At 36.0% G+C, this 20085-nt stretch overlaps 1 protein-coding gene across 1 annotated transcript in view; it reads left to right on the plus strand.

Annotated features, from left to right (window-relative positions):
• Positions 1-20085, plus strand: part of SMC2 (structural maintenance of chromosomes 2) — a 76318-nt gene that overhangs the window by 12599 nt on the left and 43634 nt on the right. The window contains exons 2-8 of the mRNA XM_081742533.1: positions 2217-2366; positions 5067-5228; positions 6626-6736; positions 9699-9836; positions 12096-12236; positions 16579-16728; positions 19640-19829. Coding sequence (XP_081598659.1) covers positions 2217-2366; positions 5067-5228; positions 6626-6736; positions 9699-9836; positions 12096-12236; positions 16579-16728; positions 19640-19829 — 1042 coding nt within the window. The remainder of the gene's footprint in view (positions 1-2216; positions 2367-5066; positions 5229-6625; positions 6737-9698; positions 9837-12095; positions 12237-16578; positions 16729-19639; positions 19830-20085) is intronic.

The raw sequence follows: 20085 nt of genomic DNA on the forward strand, positions 1-20085 counted from the left end.
ACTCGTTTGTTTGTAATTTTCTGTGTCATTTTAATTGTATATTTCATATCTAGGAATATTACACTTTTACATAGTTTAATTAGGTTTTGTGAATTATATTGTATAGCAATGCTCGTCCGTTAATACTTTCGCCAAAATTCATCATTCGTATTTATTTTACTTTACGGTACTTATGTTTTATTGATCTGTGAGCCCGGCTTCGGTTTCAATAAGATATAAGTGCGGAAATGATCGTGACCTTCTGTGGCAAAGCTGGGTAAATGCAAATGAATGTCTAGGCTTATAGAATTTTAACACCGGCGGAGAAACACGATTACAGTCATAAACAACGAATTCAGTTTCAGAAAATTTTCTTTTAATATAGTTGAAAAACGGACGTTGTTGCTTTGCTATTAAGTCAAGGTACAAAAGATCATTTTAATTTTCGACAGAAAAGCTCACTGATAATGACTTCTGAAGAGTATTTAATGTACCTCTATCAATAAACGGGCATTGACGGAAAGTCACAGTTTCAGGTAATTTTTATAAAAAGGCCTTGTGTCCATCTTAAACACAAATTAAACATAAGTTTCTTACAAGGCTGTTTATATTCTTTATTATAAATTAACGAGAGAATTGTTACAGTTTCGGAAGTATATCACTTCCTTCTTCAGGCTACTGCTCCAACTGAAATCATAGATAACATAACATAATTTATCTCTACCAATCAAGAATCATTTTTTTCTTCTTTTTTTCTCTTTTTTTTCTTTTCTTCTTTTTTTCTTTCTTTATTGAAAAAAAAATGATTCTTGATTGGTAGAGATAAATTATGTTATGTTATCTATGATTTCAGTTGGAGCAGTAGTATGAAGAAGAAAGTGATATACTTCCGAAACTGTAACAATTCTCGTTAATTTATAATAAAGAATATAAACAGCCTTGTAAGAAACTTATGTTTGAGTTTCAGGTAAGTTTTCTTAAGACCAAATTCCTAAAGAACAGTCCTTACGACATAGGTTTGTACGTCATGAAATGTAGGCAGTACTTTTAAAGTGTAAATTGTTATAAAACCACTGAGTAAGAGTTTGTAATTTACCATTTTCTATCATTAGTTTGAATTTTTAATGAGTTATATAAACGCAGACAGTGTGCACCTCATTAGTTCCAGCTAATACAACATTTTTTGACGAAGGTCTGCAAATTTAGAAAGTCCTATATTCTTAAAAGTGACCTGCTCTTAAAATAACTGACATGCTTGCCGGAAATTACACAAAAGCAAACGTTTAGAAATTGTAACTCTTTTCCTCATTATTATCTTTTACTGAAATACAGTCTTTTATGCCTGGCATAACACTTGAAAGTAGTAGTGTAGTAGAATTCCAAATATTGCAATGCAAAAAAAAAAATCCAATGAACACCTGTACAAATCATTGAACCCATTATCATGTAGGTCTACGTTGTTGCACATGCGCATACTAACATTATCTTATTTTTTCTTTATTCACAGAATTCCCTTCGAAGCCTGTATCTCCCGATCTCACCACGATCGCAAAATTATATTTTAACGATATCCTTATAAAATCTTAACATATGTATGGGACTTTTTTGAAAAGTGTAAAGTTTTCCTTTTTTGTAAATTCGAATTTGATTTTTTGAAAAACAAATTTAAGAAAAACGTTAATATGTCTTAAAACCTATTTATGTCGTAAAACACCTTAAAACAAGGGCTTTGCAAGGACACAAGTTTCACTTCCGTACGATGGTTAGAAGTTGTGATATATCAAATTAAACAAAATTTATATATATATACGTATATATTTACAAAAATTGTAATTTCGAAAAGTAGTAAACCTAGAAGGTTGAAATTCTGTATTTTCAATTCAATTGAAATTCTGTATTCAAGTGACATAAAAATAATCGAAATCTGAGAATGAGGAAAAAAAAAAAAAACTTTTTGTTGTTGATTTCATATGGAATGGCTAAAATTTTAAAAAGAAATTACGTGATCGAAATGCTCCTCAATAGTTGCTTCAATCTTTGCTTGTCTTATTCAATATATGAAGCTTTAAACATACGAAGTTCCGTAAGTAAGCATCTGATTAGTCGATGATTAAAAAATCGTTGGATTTGTAAGTATCTTGCACTATAGTTTTGTATATTTGGATATTGGCTTTATAATTTGTATAGTTTCTTCACTGATTTATATTCATCATCAAAGTGATTTTAACATCTTTCAGGTACGAGCTGGATCTATGCAGGAACTTGTGTACAAGAATGGCCAGGCTGGTGTTTCCAAAGCCACAGTAACAATTACGTTTGATAACAGGGACCGAAGTCAGAGTCCAGTTGGTTATGATCAGTATGATGAAATTACTGTTACTCGACAGGTAATTTGCACCATTATTTTAAATTTTGAGCAATGCCTTTTACTGTAGTAATGTAATAACTGTTTTCTCTGTAAGTTTTTAGTTTTCTCAAAGTATTTAATATACTCCATAAGTAATGTAGTACAATTTCAATCCACAGTACAACACAGAATTTTCAATATTGACAGAGGCAGTGTGGGAGCTACTTTAATTACTAAGTATGGTAAATTTATGAGTGTTAATAGTTTCTCCTTCCCCATATTTGGAATATGTGTTTTCCTGATAACAATTATTTAGAACTTTCAGATGGAGAGAGTATAATATAAGATTACAATAATTTTTATTAGTGAAAAGAAATTATTTATGCTTTTTTTTTTAAAAAAAAAAAAGACTGAAGAGCCTTGGAGATCGAACTACGGACTCCTTGCACCAGATGCGAACGCTCTAGCACTGATCCACTGTGCCACATTACTACCAAATATCATGCAGGACGGTATGGGGTATGTTGACACTAGAGTTGTGAAAAACCCAGTTTCTTTCTTCCTTGAGAAAGATATACTTGCTTTTTTGCATTATATATAGATCTGAAAATTTGCAAATCGTAACTTGGAAATCCTGAGAAAGTTAGGGAATTCGTGCTTGCCAAATAAGTGGAAACCCAGAATGTCTGTGGTCAGCTTAAACGTTCAGATAATCACTGATAGGTCATGTAAGCGTAATCACAGGACCAACGAAATACCATGAAATTATGGGTTACACGCCTCCGAGCGTAACAGTTCGGATTCTAAGCAGACAGTTTGGGCATGTGCTATACTATCCGTTAGGTACAGTCCGCAGCAAAAAACCTGCAACTTGAGCATGTAAGTTTATTGTGAAACTACGCCTAACAGCGTAGGGAATCAACATAACGTCTAAGTGGCACGAATCATGCTGGAGAAACCTCGGCGTCCTCCCCTGCACATTTATTTTGGAACAAAAGACTCCGTCGTTTCACAATAAACTTACATGCTCATGTTGCAGATTTTTTTGCTGCGGATTGTACAAGGGGACTCATCGGTACATACTACGAATTATCAAAGATCGCCAGTTCACTGAATTGTTTCCGACACCATTATCATCGCGCTAAATTGTTGTTGACGGTGATTAGCAACTTGAAAATGCAACCCGATCGTAGATGTTCAAGTTCAGTTCGCATCGGACTTTTGATTGTCGCAAAGGCTGTTGCAGATTTTTGTTAACTTCCACAGTCACTTTGCTGCATTCGCTCTGTTGTCCTTGGTGACAATCCTCTTCAATGCTTGGAGACTCGTGTCACTGATGTTTTTCTTCCGTCCATTGTAACTCTTCACCAATGTTGTTTTGCCATTAGCGCTCTAGGCCGTCATCACTTTGCATACTGTTCCTTATGACATAACACACTGACCATCTAGATATACTTGCGCTGTCTAACTGCGTACTCACTATTTGATATCTGAAACTCATTGAGACCACCTGTTGGCTTCAACACACACCTCCGTACTACTTTGTCGGACGTACTACAAACGACCGTCTAACAACTGGAAACGACAATGTGCTATACACACGTCCGCCGTGATCTGTCTTCACATCCTACATGTTACAAACTATAGGTATTTCCATTATTTTGATAACTATTTTCTTCGTTTTTTCTTCTTTCCTTAGGTGCCTATTTCCTATTCTTCTTCGCAGTCACATTTCAGAAAGTTTTAGGTCAGTGCTATAGAGCAGTGATAGCCAAATGGCAGGCCGATCCGATGTGCATGCAAAAATGATAATGTATATCCATTATTATTATTATTATTATTATTATTATTATTATTATTATTATTATTTTATGTTTAACAGGAAGAGTGTACCTGTCGAGCATGAAATGAAATGAAATGAAAGTTTGAGTTTTACGTCCCACGGTTATGCCGGTTAGGCTAAAGGAGACGGTGATGATGAGAAATGAATGAAATGGTGGAATGAAGAAAGTGAGAGGAAACGGGAGAACCCCGAGAAAACCCACGCACACGGCGTTTGTTCACTACAAAGTTCACTTGGCAGGAGCAGGGTTTGAACCCAGGACCCCAAGCACCAGAGGTGAACGCTCTACCACTGAGCCACCGCGGCCCCTGTCGAGCATAATATGCCTGAATCGAGACTTGCTTTATAACTATGAAAACATGTGTAATGTTTTGGCCACTGGTCCCATTTTGCAAGGTAAAGCCGTTCATAGCTAGCCGAATTTTAGAAAAAAAAAATGTATATTTCATAGTTGGTTTCAAATGTTTCTAGTTCAGTCCGTAAATGCCCTTGACACACACAACCAGAAACAGGATGCGCATAATAGAAGAAAGATTCACAGAATAGGATATATATTCTTAAATCCTCGTTGTGATATGTTTAATTTTCCTGACCCCTAGGAGATTGCTCCTATCTTACCTGACTCGCGGTATATTATAAATTGACCATCACTGCCGTAAAGAATAGGTAGGACAGTAAATGTTAGTGATATGCTAACAGAATAAGGATCCAATGTGTTCGTCTTTTATCAGTTGTTCTAATAGTTGGCGTCTATTTATACATTCACTAGTAGTCATGAATTGTAAATTACTTTTACTTCACAGGGTATAGTTCCGTAAGACTTAGATTGTACTATTAATAATGGTGTGTGTATAATCGTTATATTGTGTTGCTATGATGTAAATTTTCTTTCCCCAGGTTGTAATTGGAGGTAAGAACAAATACCTCATCAATGGTTCAAATGTTCAAAACAGCAGAGTTCAGGATCTTTTTAGATCAGTCCAGCTAAATGTAAATAATCCACATTTTCTGATTATGCAAGGACGTATTACGAAAGTACTTAATATGAAACCACCTGAGGTAAGTTCATATTCTGAGATTCTCTTTCGGATTTTTAAATGATTATACAATTTTGTTGATTATACGTTCTTGTAACAAGATGCTATGTATGGAATTAATTTTGCCGTTATTATATATACTTACTTTTCCACTGACGTACAATGCAGTTTCTTAAGAAAACAGGACCAAAGTAAAAAGGAATGCCCTAAAATTGAATTTAAATTTATATGGTGTTGGTGTGTAATAATTTGCTTTGAAATCTTCTATCATGAAATAATAAACATAATAGTCTCAGGTAGTGTCTTCACACTATTTACAATTAGTAGGAGTCTATTTTATGAATCAGTATCCTTGTTACTTATAGTCATCCCGTGGTTGCACTGAAGACGCAGTAGTTGGGCGTTCGACTTAAAAAGCTCCTCAAGGATACCAGCAGGTATGTAACCCCCGTGTGTTACAAGTAAGATAATGAGATACACCCATTGCACGAGAGGCCGAAGCCAGCTTCTCCCAGTTATGTCTAATAGTAGATGCGAATGCTGTAGCGAGTACAAGTATATACCAGTATTTGTAGTGTTGGTACCCGAGTGTTAAAGCAAACTTACCTTCCCCATGGTCCCAAGAGTAATGATAGTGTTTGTCATTACTTTCACGGATTATCTTCTCGTTAGAAAGAATATGAGATTGTACAACAGGAGCTGGCTCTACCGTTGCACAGGTATCTGAAACACCATAATCAAGTGTCAGGTGTTATTATACATACCTGTATGTGAAAGATTGCTTGAATAGTGGACTAGTAGTGTACGACGATATTTCTTAAAAGTATATTCCATCTATAAAGAAAGTGATGTTTGGACAAACAGTCTCTGAAGAAAATTTTAGATCTACTGAAGAAGCCTGAGATGTTAGCTCAGCTGCATTTCACATTGTGTTTTGCCAAATTTTTGGGGGGAAATTCACACATCGTTTCCAGAGTGAAGTTCCACAGATTCATGTTTTACGTGCAGAATTATTAGAAGTCATTGAAATTATCGCAGGAAGTGTGTCTGAAAGCACTACTGCTAGTGAAATGAAGACATTTTCGTGTGATTGGACAAATAGCAGGTTGCTTGAATCTTATGATTTACTGCCTTTACTAGTTGTCATTTCAGAGCAAACAAAATACGAACATTAAAGATGAAATATATCAGCAAGTAATTCAAGGTCACGTCTGGGAGTGTGAGATCGAAATAATCACAATTAAATAAAACGCAAATATGCTAAGATACGTGATTTTATTAATTCTTTTATTAATTTAAATAACAGCATATTATACATAAAATGAAAACATTAGTTTATTACAGTACATTACATTTTTTGTTCGGTTGTTTTAATTTTATCAATAGATTTATTATATTGTTTTGTTATTTCATTTTTAGATTCTTGCTATGATAGAAGAAGCAGCAGGAACTAGGATGTACGAGGCAAAGAAACAACAGGCTGAAAAGACAATTGAAAAGAAGGATGCGAAACTGAAAGAAATAAACGATGTAAGTTTTTGAATATGTAGCGTAGTATTATAGGAGTGGATTTGTACCATAATATTAAAAAGAGGATAGTACTTAACAGTTCTATCTACTTTGTATTATTTCACAAAATTTCGCTCTCTTCCCTGCGAATTCTTCCAAGGTTACTAAGGACAAAGTTATTATAGAATACTGTGTGGAAAATATTAAAAACGTATAAAGTTAGGCAAGAAATAGGATTTGAACTAAATGTGATGAAAAGTAGATTTTGTTAAATAATTCAATTCTTGTGAGTTGAGTGTCCCTTTTGAACACCGAGGCAATGTGAGATATGGTTTAAGGTGGAATCCGAATTAACCGTAATGTGAGATCGAACCCGGGATCCCGTGCATCGAAAGCTCTCCCGCGCATAACCATTAGACTGGTAGGGAGGACTATACTTCTGCGTAGTTAGTGGTTTCGTGTATCCAAATAGTTATTACTCCCGAGTTTTATTATTGGTGGGAGCACAAATTTTTCAGTTGATCGAGCTTCGTGAGACAAAATAAATTTTATATATATATATATAAATGAAAGTGGCTATGTTTGTGACTTCATATCTCTTGAACCACAAGACCGATCTTTATCAAATTTTCAACATAGATTGAAGTTCGGGCCTGGGATGTTTTTTGTCATTTCACTTTGACGATGCAACTTAGGGGAGGGGGAAATTTAAAAATGATCGAAAATGACAGGTATTAGTGTCGAATTCCTAGTTTTTGGGATTGTTTAGATGAACAGTGACACTTATGATGCCATTTAAATCCAAATTCAGCCCCGCAATGTATATCGAAAATGAGCGGTATTAGTGCCGAATCCATAGTTTTCGGGGTTCCTGAGACGAACAGTGACACTTCCAATGCCGTTTTATTTCAACCCAACCAAGCGAGTAATCAACGCTAGTTGGGAATATGCCTGAATTAAAAATTAGCGAATGCCGATCTAAAACATCAGAAACGACCACATTGGAAGTCGATGTGCAGACTGAGTGTTGGAAAGGAATAACAACCTTTCAAGATACGAATAAGAAAAACAAATATTAATTGCAAGAGGGTGAATATGTTGTAAGCAGCTTGAAGTTTTTAGTGTGGGTTTCCACACTGTACAACCACTGAGCTGCTTTTGCGGTTGATGGCGGTGGAGATGTCAGTGACGATGTTTAAGTTCTGTCCATCCAAAATTTGATGTTGAGTTTAATTTTGATTCTATCTCTCGAATGAAAAATGTCTCACATGCTCTCTCTTTTTATGTACAAAAAATTTGTGAGCACTTTTTATTGATTCAATGTTATGTTTTGTAGCTCTATGTTTTCAGCAGATCTTTCAAAATACTTGAAAGATACAAAGCATAACATTAGTGAATTACACGTTTCTTAATCGTTACTGTCCCTAGGAAGCGAAGCATACAAAACATTTTTCATGCGAACGAAGAAATCAATATTAAACTCCGTAATCTGCACTCGACAAAGACGGAATTATGTCATTGACGCCTTTGGTTGTCACCAATCACAATAACAACACAATGACAAGATTTTACATTGTGGAAAACGTGCACTAATGATTTGTAATGATTTGTTAAGTATAATGTACTAACATCGATTACCCTCTTCGCTGGGTTAAAATAAAAAAATTAAATGCACAACTCCGTATCTCATGTGTTCGGTACCTGAAAATATGCTATTTTTGTTTTTAGTGGCATAGATTTAAACGGCATCGGAAGTATCACTGCTCATCTGAGTGACCCGAAAACTATGGATTCGACACTAGTATCGGTCAGTTTTGATGATTTTATCTCTCTCTTCCCCCCTCCCCCCCGCAGGTTGCGAGATACGGGATCGTAAGTGTCACTGTTCATCTCGGCGACCCCGAAAACTATGGATTCGACACTGATATTGGTCATTTTTGATCATCTCCCCTTCCCCCAAGTTGCAGGGCTGAATTTGGCTTTAACCAGCATCAGAAGTGTCACTGTTGTTTCAGCGACCCCGAAAACTATAGATTCGACGCCAGCGTGTCTATCGGTCACGAAAGTCATAAAAAGTCACGAAATCAGAAAAGTCATGAAAGTCAAGAAAGTCACAAAATTTAGCTTTTGGTTTTATATATATATATATATATATATATATATATATATATATCTGTACAAATATAAGTACAAACTGGAAAATTTTGTTATATAAAACGTCAAAATTTACCACCAAAAAATGTCTGTGGTCAGCTTTAGAAGACGCTACCAAATCGCAAACAAAGCACGCTTCTATCGCTTGCATGAAAATTCAGCCTAAATCGCACCTAAATTCGCTCTTAAGAATGTTACGAAATTTTATTCTTTGGTAAAGAAAAAGTCGCGAAATTTCATTTTGGAAATTTAGTAGACACCCTTGAGGCTGATATTGGTCATTTTCGATCATTTTTAAATATCCTCGCCGTCCCTCTTTAAAATGCACCCTCAAATTGATATGATAAAAACCATTCCAGGTCCGAACCTCATCTATGTTGAAAGTTTGATCGAGATCGGTCTGGTGGTTCAAGAAATTAAAAGTCTCGGACATAGTCACCTTCAATTTTATAATATAAATTAGTACACATAATTAACTATATCTTGACAATGCTACCAGAAAAAATACCGGAAAGTGGACGATTGATATGTTGAATAAATCCATAATAGTGGCAACTGATCTTCAGGTCTTTATTTCAAGTTTTGATATGTTGGAATAAAATAATAATACAGTAGTACCATCTTGATATTTTTCATTTTATTTATTTACTTTATTTTTTAAGATAATTTCTTATATTTGATCTACTTCTGTGACCATTTCAGCGGCTTCCACAGTGCGTTTTGGCTGATTTTTTTTTTTTTTTTTTTTTTATTTGTCAACCGATGATTATTAGAACCTTATTTTTTTTTATATGTTTAGATATTTTTGATAAATGTATTTTTGTTTCAGATTATAACAGAAGAAATTACACCAACTTTACAAAAGCTGAAAGAGGAACGAGGCCAGTATTTAGAATACCAAAAAGTCCAAAGAGAATTAGAACATCTAACTAAAGTTTTCATTGCATGGAAATATGTTTCAGCCCAAGTAAGTTACAAGAAAACGTTTCAATTCAGTTTCATATTACGAATAATCCTAAGTGTATTATTTAGTGATTAAAAAGAGTAAGGCTACTCCGAATTTCCTTCACAATGAAATTTCTTTAGACATGGAATAAGAAAGAAAGAAAGAAGCATACCAAGGTAATGTATGTGGGTGGAATTAAGCGATTATCCATAAACCATGTCCTGTATAAATACTAATTCAGTGAAAATTCAGAGTAAAAGTGCGAGACTAACGGAAACAGATTTCAGGAGGAAGGGTGTGTGACTGGTAGGGAAGCGGACTTCGTAGCGTTGCAATTAATGGACTGGACTGGCACGAAAAGACGAAGACCCGTTTCAATTCTCAACTTAGTCGTTATATATATATATATATATATATATATATATATATATATATATATATATATATATATATATAAAGTCTTAATTCTCTGAATATTAGTGAGTATTGCTTATTAGTATCCGTCATTCTTGAAGATGTAGTTGAATTCTTCCATATTTATATCAACTTGTAAGTGTGGTTTGACAGAGGCAACAGTCTATTGCTAAAATGATAATCATATGACAGATTGGAGGGCATAATTGATGAGTAACATTTCTTTATTTAAGTAAATTAGATTGTATATAACTTAAGTTTTACATAAGCTCGTTCAGTTTGAGCAAATTTTCTCAGTCCCAGCTGAAACATTACGTAGATTGACACAAACTATTAGATGAAGATGTCTAAGAAGAGCGTAATATATGGCTCGCATGACGAATACTCGAGTCGTATTGAGAGTTGTAGTTGGTAATAGCTGAAATATGAATAATAAGATAGTACTAATTTGTATTCTAAGTAGTAGATCCTAATCAATACAGTTTCGGTTGGGCGCTGACCTTTGTTGATTTCTGAGTACTCCAAAACGAGTTACTTTCAAGTCAAGGCATAAGGAATACATTTTCTTCCATTTAATTCTTTAGCCAATCATCACTGTCAGATGATTCAGGTTACTGTCTTCGTGCAGAACATAATCTTCTGTGCCATAAAGCGCATTCGAGATCGAACATGTTCTAAACGCATGGCGGACGATTCTTTACGTGTATCTACAGTGTTCAACAATGAATCCAAAATTTGCAGAAAACAATAATATTCTTACCAATATAGTCAATACAAACTCATACATGGTTGCTAAATGTAAATGAATTTGCTAAATTAATGTGTTTTTTTATCTAAAGAAATATATTTTTACACAATACTAAATTCTGTGTTCCTGTAATAGAAACCAATTTTAACTTTTTAGCTTTGGCATAATACACGAATGCCTTTTCCTCAGGATGTATCTAGAATGCGAACACCCTAGCATGTTCACAATTTAGTTGAGAAAACATCCTGAGGAAAGCATTCGTGTCTATACCAGAAATATTGATTAGAAGTTAAGAGTTAAAATTGATCGTCACTATAGGAGGACATTAAGGTTACTTCTTTGTAAATATATTTTTCTTGTGAATATTCAAAATTTCTGGTAAATCCAAACATGAGCAATACAAATTTTGCATTTCTTTCTTGATTAGAAGAAAATATATTGGTTTGACAGTACCGAGTCTACATGGTGGGGAAATCGTCTTTGGTAGCTTCTGGTGTTATTTTTGGAACTTTTTCTGTATCGTTAATAAAAGGTGCCGTTCATTTTACTTACCGGTGTTAATGATACCGATTCTAAGCTGAGAAGCATCTTATAAAACTAGAAAAGCATTAGAAAAAGAAAAATGGCCAGCTTACAATCAGGTTAATCGAACAATTTGCAAATTAATGATTTTCTTATGATATATACTTATAGAAACTATGGGATATATACTTAATATTAGAAAAATGTTATTCCTACCTTGCATCCTGGACATGAAAGTCACAAGAAACTGTTACAGGACTTGGCTCCTTTTTCAATATATCTTCTGCTTGCTCACTTAAACATAGTTATGAATTCTGCTCATCCGCAGAAAGCCATGCTTCAGTATAAAGCCTTCATAAAGAGAGAAAATAACAAGGTCAATCCACACTTTATGAAAATTATTTTGCTTAAATTATTACGGTGTAACGAATGGATCAGATGGAAAACAGTTGTAAGCCACATATGTATTCCACGTCTGGAAGTAGATATTTCTATGTGTTGAGTTGAATTCGCTTGAAATATATGTTAATTTAACGTAGGAAAATTTGATGACATCATCAATGGCCCTTCTTTCATTCTAATATCATTTATTCTAGGAAAGCAGCGAGAAAGCCAAAGAAGAATACAACAAAGTGGAACAGAAGATAAAGAATATGAAACAAAAAATTAAAGATGATGAAAACGAGGTTGAAGTGTTAGACAAGCAAATAACCGAAATGCGCAATAAAAGAGACCAGGTGTGTATCTGAACTTTTCTATAATAAATACTATAGTCATGTTGTCTCCTAGCAACTACAATGTTTTTCTTAAAATTAAAAAAGGAAAAAATCCAAGAACAATTAAATGAATAATTGTAGACTTGGATCAATAGTAGTCTTAGAAACCTAGATATCTTACTTCAAAAATAAGTTAAAAAATTTGCTTGAGTGAAAATACATGATCTACCTTATACATTTTAATTATTTATACTGTAGAGGTTTTCAAGAGTTAAAAAAAAAAAAAAAAAAAAAAAAAAAAAGATAAATAAAATAAAAGGTAAGCAGTGATTGTATGTAGAGTATTGTAAAGAATACAACAAGAATTAATATGTTGTGAAGATTAGCCTTATGTATTTTGTTTTCCTTTTACCCGATATTTCGCATTCATTTGCTCCTAAACTTTATCCAAGGGCGAATTTCCTAAGTTTCCTTGCGGCGTTTACATTGGAGATTGCTTCGTCTTCATGCCAGTACGTAAGAATTCAACTCGTAATGCTAAAACTTGTGAATATTAAGATAATTGGTAAGACATACTTATGAAGTAACACTCAAGACTACCAATGATCACTCTCTAACGGTTTATAAAATCAAAAAACTAGTTATATTCACCAATCTTTATAAACACAGAAATTTCGGGAATTTGCAACATTGAACTCATGGAATTCAAAATTAGCAAATATTATATATAGTTGTTGCTAATCTGTCGAAGAGGATGTGAAAGAAAATAGGAAACTATTGTACAAATGGTAATAAAAAAAACGACAGTGAAAACGGAAGAGGGAGTGGTGATAAGAGAACGGCAGGAGAATCAAAGAACATGGAAAGGTGTCAGTTATCAAAAAGGGAAGAGGAGATAGCGAACAGGAGAGGAACACTGTAAAGCAAGACAAACAATTAAAAAATGAAATTGGTTAAAGTGACGGGAATAAATTAAGTAAACACAGAAATGATAAAGGCAGCTGGACTGGCGGAGTATGCTAGTTATATAGAATATTCAGAAGAGAGCGTACCAGAAGACTAGAGAAGAGGATTGATAATACTGATATTAAGAAAGGAGACCGAAGTGTAACTAGTACAGAGGAGGGACCTTGGTGCCGCAATCATCAGATGTTTGAAAGAGTTCTGGAGAATAGGCTGAAGATAAAGACCGAAGGAGCGATGAAAGAAGAGCAAGGGGAATTTAGAAAAAGAAGGAGCACAGTGAACTTAATTTTTTAAGTGTAAGGCAATTGATATAGGGAAAATGGAAATATGGAAAGCTGATCGTAGGATTCATTGATTTAGAGAAGCCATATGACAGAGTACTTAGAAGTACGATATGAGAAGCAGTGAAAATAGGGAAGAATAGGACTGAGGCAAGGAAGTGTGCTGTTTTTCCTGCTGTTTATAATGATCATGTACGAGTTAGAGGAAGGTAGAATGAAGTGTAGAAAGAGAAGGTAAAATGACTATACGCGGAATACATTATGAGCTTCTCCGTGGTTAAGCGGTTAGCGTACGCGCCTTTGGCGTGGGGACCCGGGTTCGATTCCCGGCGGGAGCTCGTGTGGTTCGGATTCCACGTTAATCAGTAGGTTTTGTCTCATTTAGCCTCGTTGCTGCAAGGGACGTTAGACTCAAAATCAGCTCAACGCTGAACACATGATGTTGATTGGAGAAACCAGAAGGGAAAGTATTGAGTACGTGCAAAAGTTCTACCGTTGATTGGTGTGCATATGGAAGTGCGAAGAACAAAATGTAACTCACCTAGGATTGTATAATCATCAGCATGATCAGTGACCTCTTACCATCTTTCCGATAGAAGATGAATCCCATGCCGATAAACTTCGCAGATTTAAAGTTGAATATCTCACGTAAGGCAGTTTTCACATCCTCCACATCAGCAAAGGTCTTCCCAGTGAAGGAGTTTGCAAAGAACGCAATAGGTAAAAGTCTGTAAGAATCAAACTGGAAAAAGGGCGGATGGGGAAAGGCTCTTACCCAAGTCCATTAGTTTCTGACATGTCATCGCAGCAGTTTGTGGCTTAGCATTACCAAGTTGTATGGTAATCCCTTAACAATTGAGAAGGCTTGTCTGCTTCGACTGCAGTCTGTCTAGTTGTTGACAGATCTCATTAATGGTTTGATTAAGTTCCAGTACCTCCCAATGAAGTATGCCTTGAACATCCCACCACATACATACTCAACAACACATTCTTGGGATGTGAAGTTATTGTTGGGACGTTGATGGAGGCAGTTCACAAACGCGACACACAGTCTTACGACGCTTCACATTCCGGTACATAACCTAATTCTCATTTCGCGTGGCAATTCGTGTAGTTAAAAAAAAAAAAAAAAAAAAAAAGTGTTAGCAGGAAAACAAGAAAACAAGTGACTTGCCCCTCTAGTTGAGTTGCATTCAGTTGTGAAACCCAACGATCAATCTTTGTGGTAAATCCCAGTGCCTCAAAGCTTCATTGCACTGTTGTATGTATCTAGAAGATTTCCACTAATTTCTCTACAGTTGGATTCGGACTGACTGTTATGTCCTAGTCCAGGTCGTCTTCGTAAAACCCTGACTCCCAGAGTGTGGTTGATTTTGACAGCTTCTGTCGACGTCCTTGAATCTTTGAAACCAGCGATGACATGTACTTTCGTCAATTGCATCCTTACCATATTTATCTAATGTTTTGGCAGGCCAAGGTCGCACTACTGCCCTTATCGAACCCAAATAGTAAGCATTGGCTGGTGTGTTCCTTATTGGTCTCCATTTGATCAAAACAACACTCTCTTCAATTACGAGCCACTAGTATACACTCACTCCTGCTGCTGCTGCTGTAACGTTCTCCCGATAACATAACCACCAATTCTAGCTCCTGAAGTGCCGTCTGTTCTGTCACAACACCTTTCACGAGCGATCTATCACAAACGGGTAGAACTTGTGCACATTTCCAATATAATCAAGGCTGGATGAGTGGGTCTGGAAGAATGGGACTTTAAGATAAGTAGGGAAAAAAGGCAAAATAATAGGGATAAGCTGGAAGGAGGAGGAAGTAGAGGATATGGAAATAAAGATAGATGATAAATTAGGAGTAGAAAGTGAGTATAATTGCCTTGGGGGGAAAAATGGAAGAGGGCAGTAGGCCCAGAGGTTGTACCGAGGAGTAAGAAACGTGATATGAAGGCGATACCGAAATAATGCAAAAATGTGATGTATACAACTACTTATATACGAAGCTTTACATTCGGATCGGGGCCTGGACGACGACCAGACAAAAGGAAAGCAGAACACGTGCATCAGAGCTCCTTCGTGCCTCTTACGTGCCTTTGGGGTGGGAGACTTGGGTTCGATTCCCGGCGTGAGCTCGGGTTCGGATTCCACGTTAATCAGTAGGTCCCGTCTCATATAGCCTCTCTGCTGAACTGTACGTTAAATTCAAAATTAACTCAACGTGCATCAGAAATGAAATTTCTAAGGGGAATAGAAGGAAAAAGAAGAGGAGATAATCAGAAACGATAAAATAAGGGAGAAGGTTAAATCGAAAGAGAATAAGGGGAATAAGATGGTTTGGCTTAGTCACGTGAGAAGAATGAGAAACAAAGAAAAAAACAAAGGAAGAGTTAAAAACCAAAGAGGGAAGAAGACCGAGAGGAAGGGCAAGAAAAAGATATTTGTAGAGAAAAAAAGAAGTCAGAAAGAAAAGGACCGAAAAATGTGGAAAAGGTGTTGAGTGAAAAAATGTGGAAAGAAAAAACGAAATGTAGGCTATGAATCAACGTTCGACCTGGATGGTAGCCAGAGAAAGGATAGGAAGAAAGTAACAGTGGAAGAAAAGGTTCAGTGTAATACTTAGCAAAACCAATACATTTTATTTTCAGTTAATATGTTAGTTTATAAAATACCCAGACTTGTTGATCGCAAAATTGGGTTCAACTCATGTTATTAACACGGAGCTATATGTCTAGCTTTTTGAATTTTCTTTACACCAAACTGTTGTAAAGAAAAACAAAATATGTAAGCAATATTAATATACTTCGTATTTAGTAAGTCAGAAGCACATTTTATTAATTAATCTTGTTTCCACGAAACGTAAATTAATTTAAATGACGTCAGCTACATATTTTTAAGACAAAGTGTTAATTGGAAATTACGAACATAAATGTGGCTTAACAATTATAGTTAAAAAAAGTTTCATCTGAATAATTAATATACCTATAGGGTTTGCTCTGTAATTGCTGATCTGCATTTTCTATACAAATATACATAACAGTATAAATGTGTAATTTTTGTTGTGTCAAACGAATAAACATTGCAATTCAGTATTATTTTGTATACTTGTAGGAGAGCGGTGGAAGCTTAGAAGCTCTTGAGAAGAAGTTAAAAGAAAAAGAGAAGGAAGAAGCTAAGGTCTTAGCTGCCCACAAAAATGTGACTGAAAATATGAAGGCGGAAGAGAAAAAGAAGAAACAGTTGATAAAAAGTTTAAACGAGGTACTTTTTTTTCCCTTAATGTTACGTTAAGACTAATTTACAAAATTTAGCAGTATGACCATATTTATTTCTCAAGTATTTGAGCTTTTCGTTAATAATGTACTAATCAGAATATAAATATCATTTTCAGTTCTAATTTAAATATGAGAAATATTATCCTGTGTGTGATTTACTTTTCGAGATTACGTGGTTGTTGCTATTAATTTGAAGTACGACTAGGCCTGACCGCCACTCAGCTCGGAACTCTGTTCTGTGTAAGTTCATTGTCACCTGGCGAGTAGCGGGGTTGTTATGTAAGGTAAAAAGTAACATTTGTAAACGTTACGAGCTTTTGTACAGTAAGTGTATCGACTTCAAAACGAGATGACTTCGCGTGTTGAAACCCTTTGCATATCTCAGAAAATAGTCACTGGTACTTTTAGCAGATTGACTCTCCTTGAATTTCTTTGGTGGAGAATCGGTAGTTTCCACTTCATGGATACTCGCTTTGTTTCAGGCGTGCAGTGGTACACCCAGTACTCGTCATCTGCGATTCTACTTTCCGAGTAATCATATTCCTCAGTGTAGCGTGCCAGGTGGTCAGGCATGTCACCACTCGCTGCTCCTTAATGGCCAGGCATGTCATCATTCGCATCATTATCTGTGATGTTCTTCAGCACCCACATAGCATTTACTTTACAGAATTTCAGTTTGTCATGCACCATATCATACACAAGGCCATACGAAATGTTGAATGTGTTCGATAATGTTCAAAGGTAGATTTGCCGGTCATTGTGAATTGCCTTTTCAATAGCCATGCCATTGTTAGTTTGATACCGTTCCTGGACACCCGGCACATGGCAAATCAGAGAGGTTTACACGATCCTCTTTAAAAAAATTTACGTCACCTGGAGGTGCTGCTACGGTTCAAACTATCTTTCCCATATACCACACACCATTTCCCTGTGAGTAACACTCGGATTTTGTTGATTTGCCCACAGAAAATGAACTATACCCCTTCTCTTCACAAGTTAGATGACTGAAACACATCTGCAGTTTTTGCTTAGTAATTCATGTTTCTGGCGCTTGAGGTACACGTGATCGAACAATTGCTGACTAAAGTGCAAACTTAAAGTACTTCTCTTCCGAATTTCACTTTCCAGATCAGCATAATGTGGCGTAAATAAGTTATTGTAAGTTATTTATTGATTCTTCGTATATAGTATATGGAAGAAAGAAAAAAAAAACACCAAAGGAATCTGAATAAATGGTTCTTTTACAGTAGTCACAAGCCAAATGGATGTTGATGCCGCACTACGACTTGCAGTAACAACCAAATTCTTAGATCCATGAATCAAAATTATTTTGGAAAGTAGTAGTAGTAGAAGTTCCATTGAGTCAGTACCAATAGTACTGGAGAGAAGAATAAACACTTGTAAATTTCGAATGAATTTATAATAATGAATGTTGAGAATAAAAATACACAAATTTTTAACATTTTCCGATCCACAAAAAATTTCCTGTCTTGCATAGGTCTGCGAGGACCAAAAGGTTGAAAACTGCTACTTCAGAAGAACGAAGCTTATATTTATTTGGTCTAGGAATTAATTCGTGCGGTTGGTACGCACACATTGAAGCTGTAGTACAAACACAAAATACATAAATACCTTAAGAAAAATATTGTCCATCGCTAGCCACCACTTTCGCCCATCTGTCAGGCAATGTACGGATTCCGTGGCGAAAGAAGTCCTCATCCTTGGTAGCGATCCAGTCAGAGACCCATGTTTCGATATCTTCTGAAGAAGTAAACCGCTGTCCAATCAAATCGTTGTTCATGCAATCGAACAAGTAGTAGTCCGAAGGAGCAACGTCTGGTGAATACGGCGGGTGGGGTAAAACTTCCCATCCGACATTTTCTAAATAGGTTTCGACCGGTTTTGCGACATGTGGGCGAGCGTTATCATGTTGAACAATAAGTTTATCATGTCTGTTCTCCCATTCTGGTCGTGTTCTGGCCAGAGCTTGCTTCAAACGCATTAATTGTCGTCGATAACGTTCTCCATTCATAGTTTCACCCGGTTGCAGCAGCTCATAGTACACCACACCTTTCATATCCCACCATATGCACAGCATAACCTTTGCACAGTGAATATCTCGTTTTGGTTGTGATGGACCTGGTTCACCTGGTTTCACCCAGGCCTTTTTTCGTTTAGGGTTCTCGTAATGGATCCACTTCTCATCACCCGTAATAATTCGATGCAGAAACCCCTTTCTGCTCTGTCGTTGAAGCAGCAATTCGCAAATGGTTTTTCGTCTTTCAACGTCTCTGTCTTTCAATTCATGTGGAACCCAATGTGACATCTTTTGAATCATTCCCATGGCTTTCAAGCGTTTGGAGACTGTTGTTTGATCAACACCTAATGCTGCTGCAAGTTGTTCCTGCGTTTGACACGAATCCTGCTCGAGCAATGCTGTAAATTCTTCGTCTTGAAATTTTTTTGGCTGTCCAGCTCGCTCTTGGTCTGCCAAGCCGAAATCACCACTTCTAAACCGTGCAAACCACTTCTGACACGTTCGCTCAGCTAGAGCATGGTCACGATACACTTCCACCAAAATACGATGACTTTCAGTCGCACTTTTCTGCATGTTAAAGTAATGCAGCAGGACACCCCGCAAAAACACTTTATCAGGCACAAATTGCGCCATGTTCACTTAACTACAAACTGGTGTTGTTGACGCTTTAATCCACTGCCCTATACTACGAACGATACGCGATGACAGGGGTTTGCAACACATGTGTGAATACACGGAACTGTGGGACGCTCCGTTCGTTGCGCCATCTCTTGTCCACCCGCACGAATTAATTCCTAGACCAAATAAATAATCTGTACATACATGCGTGTTTTAAGTGATACAGAGTTTTCTTTTCTAGGACAAAGCAGCTGTTATAGCAAAGGAGAAGGAATTGAATAAGCTTCAGAATTCGTTTGAAACCTTAAAAAAGGCTGACGAGGCTGATGCAGAAGCTTTAGCAGCTGCCCAGCGGAAGTTTCAAGCCATTAGCTCTGGTCTTTACACAGATAATGATGGAGGAGAAGCAACCTTACAGGAACAATTAATGAGTAAGCACTCTACTGTTATAGATGTTCTAATGTTTTAATGAAATTTCACAAAGAACCCAGCGAAAGAATTTCCAAACAGAAGATAGGAAATATGTTCCGTGGTGTACGTGGGTTCTTTAAACAAAGTCCAGTTTGTAGTAAAAACTAAACAAATAAAGTTTGTGCAAGAAAATACTTATTTTCTGAATTTGGACACAACTCGCTTTTTTTTTTTTTAACACAATTTTATTGCAGGTTTAAGCATTTGTCATAACAA

This window comes from Thermobia domestica, chromosome 16 (assembly GCF_964235325.1).
Source record: "Thermobia domestica chromosome 16, izTheDome1.hap1.1, whole genome shotgun sequence".
Lineage (NCBI taxonomy): Eukaryota > Metazoa > Arthropoda > Insecta > Zygentoma > Lepismatidae > Thermobia > Thermobia domestica.